Source organism: Musca vetustissima, unplaced genomic scaffold (genome assembly GCF_032173495.1).
Source record: "Musca vetustissima isolate MV318-11 ecotype Yass unplaced genomic scaffold, APGP_CSIRO_Mvet_v1 utg2274, whole genome shotgun sequence".
In the NCBI taxonomy this organism is placed as follows: domain Eukaryota; kingdom Metazoa; phylum Arthropoda; class Insecta; order Diptera; family Muscidae; genus Musca; species Musca vetustissima.
Window position 1 is genome coordinate 181,658 of NW_026879689.1, and position 5,977 is coordinate 187,634.

General features: G+C 34.5%; 1 protein-coding gene across 1 annotated transcript; it reads right to left on the reverse strand.

Moving 5' to 3' along the window:
- Positions 1-5,000: 5,000 nt before the first annotated feature.
- LOC133324749 (polyisoprenoid diphosphate/phosphate phosphohydrolase PLPP6) lies at positions 5,001-5,637 on the reverse strand. Its single transcript, XM_061533589.1, has one exon. It carries the CDS (start codon positions 5,635-5,637, stop codon positions 5,011-5,013), a length of 627 nt encoding a protein of 208 aa, XP_061389573.1. The 3' UTR covers positions 5,001-5,010.
- Positions 5,638-5,977: the final 340 nt, after the last annotated feature.

Genomic DNA, 5,977 nt, shown 5'->3' on the forward strand with positions numbered 1-5,977 from the left:
GCTTTCTCTAAGTCTACTGACAACAACACACAACAACCTCCCGTACCAACAGTCTTCCTTATATTGTCAGTCAATCCAACGAGAAGAGATGCAGTGCCGCGATTACTCCTAAACCCATACTGGCTCTCATGTAATAGAGAATTTTCACCAATATAAACTAGCATTTGATCTTTCATGACATACTCAACCATTTTAGAAAGAATCGGCATTATAGATATAGGCCTATATTCACTAGAATCACCATTCTTTTTTTGAATTGGCACTATTTTTGCAATTTTCCACATCTCTGGAAACACAGACATTGTTAACATAGAATTGACAACGTGCAACAAAAATTGACCAACAAGGGGGAAAACAAGTTTTAGAAATTTTAGCTGAAATCCATCATAACCAACTGCCGTGGACTTGATTTTATTGAAAGCATCAACAATCTCAGCATAATCAATTGCACGAAAGGAAAAACCATCAAAAGCATCAACAGGAATACAAGAAACATCAAAAACATCTACGGATTGATTCGAAACAAAAGCTGAATTCAGAGCCTCAACATCAACATTCCCGACTTCTCTGTCATCAGTACACAAACCGTTTTTATTTAAAATTGACCACACTTCCTTTGTGGATTTATTAGCAAACATATCCCTATGAGCAATAAATTTTAGTTTTCTTATAGTTTTTTTGGCTCGGTTACGACAGCGACAAAACAATTTCCAATTTTCAACACTTTTGTCCCGAAGATAGGACCTATAAGAAATGTCACGAAGAGACAAGTGATACCGAATTTCAGCAGACTTAAACCAGTCATCTTTATTAATTTTACAAAATCTCCTTTTGACAGGAACTACACTATACAAGTGCCGAAGACCACAGTTCAATATATCAAGCTGGGCATCAACATCTGCCACAGAATAAAGCTCACCAAAGTTGTATGTATTAAAGGCGCTGGAAAGCGCCACAGGATCAACAGAACTGAAATCTGCATATTCATAAAAACTCTGCACACAAAAACTGGGAACATTAATTGATAGAAAGATGAACGAGTGATCAGAAATACCAGGGCACAAAAACTGATTTGAACATGCTACCAAACTCAGACACGACACAAAAAAATAATCCAACAAAGAAGTAGAGGTATGCGCAATATCGACGTGTGTGGGCATTGAGTTGTGGACAACAGATAAATTTAATCTGCTACAAATTTCCCTTACAACTAAACTTCGCTGCAGATCAAACATATTATTATTGAAATCTCCCATAATAATAACATTTGAGTACCTAACAACAAGATCAGAAATTTCATTTTCAAAAGCCACAATATCGCCATGTGGCAAATAAACCACACCAACAAGAAACACACAATTGCTTACAATTACCTCGCAGAAAATATATTCAACAACTCCATAAGAACTTCCTCTGCACACAAATTTATGTTTAATATTCTGAGAAACATACATTACAACACCACCTCCTCTATTACAAGGACGATCACTCCTATAACAAAAATAACTTGGTATTTGTATAGCTTCTGTGGAAACAATAGGCTTTAACCAAGTTTCTGTCACGCCAAAAATGCCAAGATTATTACCCTCTAAAATATTTCTCAATTCATGGATTTTAAAAGTATTCTTACTCAAATTATAACTTCTGAGATTTACATGACCTACATTAAGATTGTTTTTAAAATTGCATAACTGACTTCTAAGAAAACTATTATCGCTAACAATATAACCTAAACTAGTTGAAAAATTCATTACCTGACTGTATAATTTGAATGAGCGTAAGAAACAAAATTAAATCCAGGAAAAAAAATAAAATTAATAAATAATAAATAAATAATTCAACTACTCACACAACCTTCACTTATGAACTACCAACAATACTATCTGCACTTAACCGTGAAACAGCAGACGAATCCAAACCGCATGAGGCAGCACTAGCAACATTAGCTACACCAGCAGAGACATCATCACCATTATCATTCAACATACTAGTGCACTGATTTATATCAAGCTCACCCTCTCTTCCATCACGGAAGACAACCAACGCTTTAGGGTTATCCTCACTCTTCAGCTTGAACTTTTTGATTTTATTATTTCTCCACAACTTGCGACAGAGATACATTAATTTTGAAGCTGTACGATTATGATGGTCATTCAGGTACACTCTACTTCTTACAGCCACACCAGTGATATCACCAAGCATTAGAGGATTACGTCGCTTTTGGTAACTAGCCATTAAACTGTCTCTAACGAGAATGGAATTAAACTTAACCAGCACGGATTTACCCTTTGAGATGTAGCAGCAATGGTTTATGTCGCCAGGGTGCAAATCAATACCGTATATAGCTGCGATTTTTATTATCGGGTCTCTCAATCTCTTGATCCCATCAGGCAAACCACTGACAATTATGTTTGACCTATTGAGACGCCTAGTTAGTATATCGGCTTCAATTACAGACTCTTGCTTAGTCTGCTCGAAAATCTTAATTGCAGCCTGGCAACTCCGCACTGATTCCTCCATTATTTGAAATCTACTGTCAACCTCTGAACGAATCGTCTTGACCACATCCTTAATTTTCAGCATAAAGCTTTCAAATTGCTTCTCCAAACATAGCTTATATAGATCAAATTCTTGCCTCAGAGTTTCATAAACATCCTCATTACCGCTTTGTGTATCAGTACCTGCATGACTAGAAGCAGTAGCATCAACGCTATTATCAGTCTTCTTCTTAACACAGGTTGGGCATTTGAATAAAAACATCATTGTTTTTCTGTTCCTGTATAAGAAACTGTGTTGCTCTTTAGTCACATTAACACAGTTAATATGAAAAAACATTCCACAGATACAACATCCAACACTATTTTGGTTGTTCTTGACAACACTACTACAAGTTGGGCACGTATATGTTTTTGTTGTAGTTGGCATGGTTTCAGGATTGGATTTAGATAACGTTCCAGATATATTATCGAACACAGATGACAACCGCAACGACATCAGCTGCAACACAACAAGGGGGATCAGCTACAGCAACACAGCAACAAAGCAATTGAAACGATAAACCACTATAGCAGTCACCAACTACTCCACTTGCTTGTAAACAAATTACACCAACGCAAAGGGTACATAGCTCAATTTATTCAATATCAATCAGTATAAATACAGCATTTGTTCCAGAGACACTGCGCGGCAATTTGATGTTGAATTCTTCTTCTTCTTCCAATCAGCTATTGTTTTATTTCATTTACAATTTGGTATTGTAAATCACTCCTCCAACACACAACTGATGGTCGCAATAAAATTAATTTATTAACGCAAAAAACCACTTAATTTGCACTGCTATGCAAAAATTATTTATTAAATTTTATAATTTCCCGGGAGCAAAAATATTTACTGACACATCCTATAGGGCTCGCAAATTCGTTTTTTTCAAATGTGCTCGCAAAAAATTTTTCAAAATTTTTTTAATGGAATTTTAAAAGAATTTTGTAATTTCCCATATATGCATAGAAAATAGATATTAGTTCGGAGGTATGATTACTTTTGGTGCTAAAACTAGGCATCAGCTCGGAATTTTGGACGTTTATCTATCCATGGTATGGCATTACTTACTGCGATAATTTCAGTAAAATCTATTCAGCGGTTTTTGTGTCTACAACAATGCAATGTGAAGTATATTTCCCCCATTGTACCACGCTAAATTGTATAGATATGATGTTTATTTGTAACCAAGTTACTCAGACAAATTCTGTAGGGGAATCTGTAACCCTTCTTAAGATATAAGCTTAGAGAATGAATAATACTTCGGAGATATAATTACTTTCGATGCCATAACTCCACATCCACGCGGAATTTTAGAAGTTTATATAGCCTATGTTATTTCCCTCGGATGGCATGACATGCGGTGAAAATCTCAGTAAAATCTCTTTAACGGTTTTGAGTCTAGAAACCAAACATTTTTTATTTCCTACATGTAAATTATTTAAGTGCAAAGGGGAGTGCGTTTATCCTAATCATACCACGCCCATTTTTGTATGAATGATGTGTATTTATACCTACATTATTCAGACAAATTTTGAAGATGGTATCTGTAACCTATGTTACTTTCAGGCCATGTCATGACATACAGTGTAAATCTCATTCGGCGGTTTTTGCGTCTATTGGTAACATACAAACAAAGAATTTTTTTTCTATTTTATATATAGATGATATAAGACTATTGTTGTAAAATTATGAATTATAGTAGCATCATTTGTGTCCCAAAAGCCTGGACCAAAGTGGATGTGAACAGAATGGAAATGAGTATCACTAACATTTTGCTCTGTAGCATGTTGCCGTACCATGAAGTTTTTTTAATAGATCAATTCATTTTAATTCCTTTCAAAAAAGAACTAAATTATATTGCTGGTATTCTATGGAACATTCGACAGTCCTCTAATATCTTTTACGACTGTTCGATATTCCGTACAGTAGAACTTTCAGGATCTCAATAACTTAAACTGAATATTTTTCGTTATCTTTTTATATTTCACATCTAATATTAAGCTCTAAAAGAGACAACAAAAATTCAGGGATTACCCTGTAATTGTGGATTTAAAATTTACTTATAGAAAGATCTTAAAGATTCATTGAACAAATTACAATTACATTTCTATATTAATTGTAAAATTTTACTTTTTACATTATTCCAGATTGTGAAGATATAAAAACCTCGTTGGAACTTACAAAGAAGGAAATTGAACTTATCGTAGCAATATTAGAAACCGGACAAAATGATATTACTATTGTGCTCTGAAAATATTCTCTGAAATAATTAACAAATTCTAAAATTATCCATGGTATGACGCAATCAACCACAATACTCTATTTATATATAATGTAATATATGTTTAATCATCATTTATTGTTGTCAGAAATATTACATTTTAATATCAAAAAATCGGTTGTTTACATATTTACAGTCAAATAGATGATATTTATGTTAGATTCATAATAACTACTCTACATATATGGTTATTCATCTTCTCCACCTGGCAAATGGTCACTTGACATTGAAGCAATTATACTTTGAGCTGTGTCCTTTCCAATCCAAATAATACACATAACACCGATCTCTAATAAGCCAACAAACATACCGGCCACAACATCAAGAATATAATGACGTTGAATTATGATACGGGACAAACAGACAGCACAGCACCAAGCCATAAGTGGCATCCACCAAATCACTGAAATGGGACTTAACAATATAAAGAATAAAGCAACGAAAACTGCTCTCGAGGCATGACCAGACGGAAAGCTAAATTTATCAGGTCCAAGTTGCATCATGTCATTGCAGGCCGTTGGTCGTCTACGTCTGAATGCTGCCTTCATTACAGCGATCACTACGATATCGAAAATCAGGCCCACAAGCATATTCAATTGAGATTCATAGAGATCCTTGTCACTTAGCAGCCAAATAAGACCAATCCAAGATGCCAACCAGACAATGCCATTGCAGGAGATCTCTAGGGCCTTACAGTGTGTCTTCAACGATTTCAGAGTCGTTTGACTAAGCAAAAAGCCGACAAATTTCTTGGTCAACTTCTCATCGTATTGCAATATCGTTTCTACGATTTGTGGCTTTTGTCTTTTGGCCATTGTCACTGGACTTTTACTTAAAACTTAAAAATAAATTAATAATGACAGTAATGCTATGAATGACAATATCCGGACATTGATAAATATAGTCTAATCGACTTTTAGACGAGTAGATTTTAAAGAAATCGATTTTATGAGTAATTCGATAAATCGATTAAAGAGAAATACAGTCAAAAGCGGATAAATGAAATTTTGACATTATGAGTCCATACACAATTGTATGTTCCCGTACAGCAAGATTCTACAACTTTTTGTTATTTTTCCCATATCATAAAGACAAAATTTTTATAGCGGTAAAAAGTAGATTCTCGCAATACGTTAACACGACACAGTTTTACGT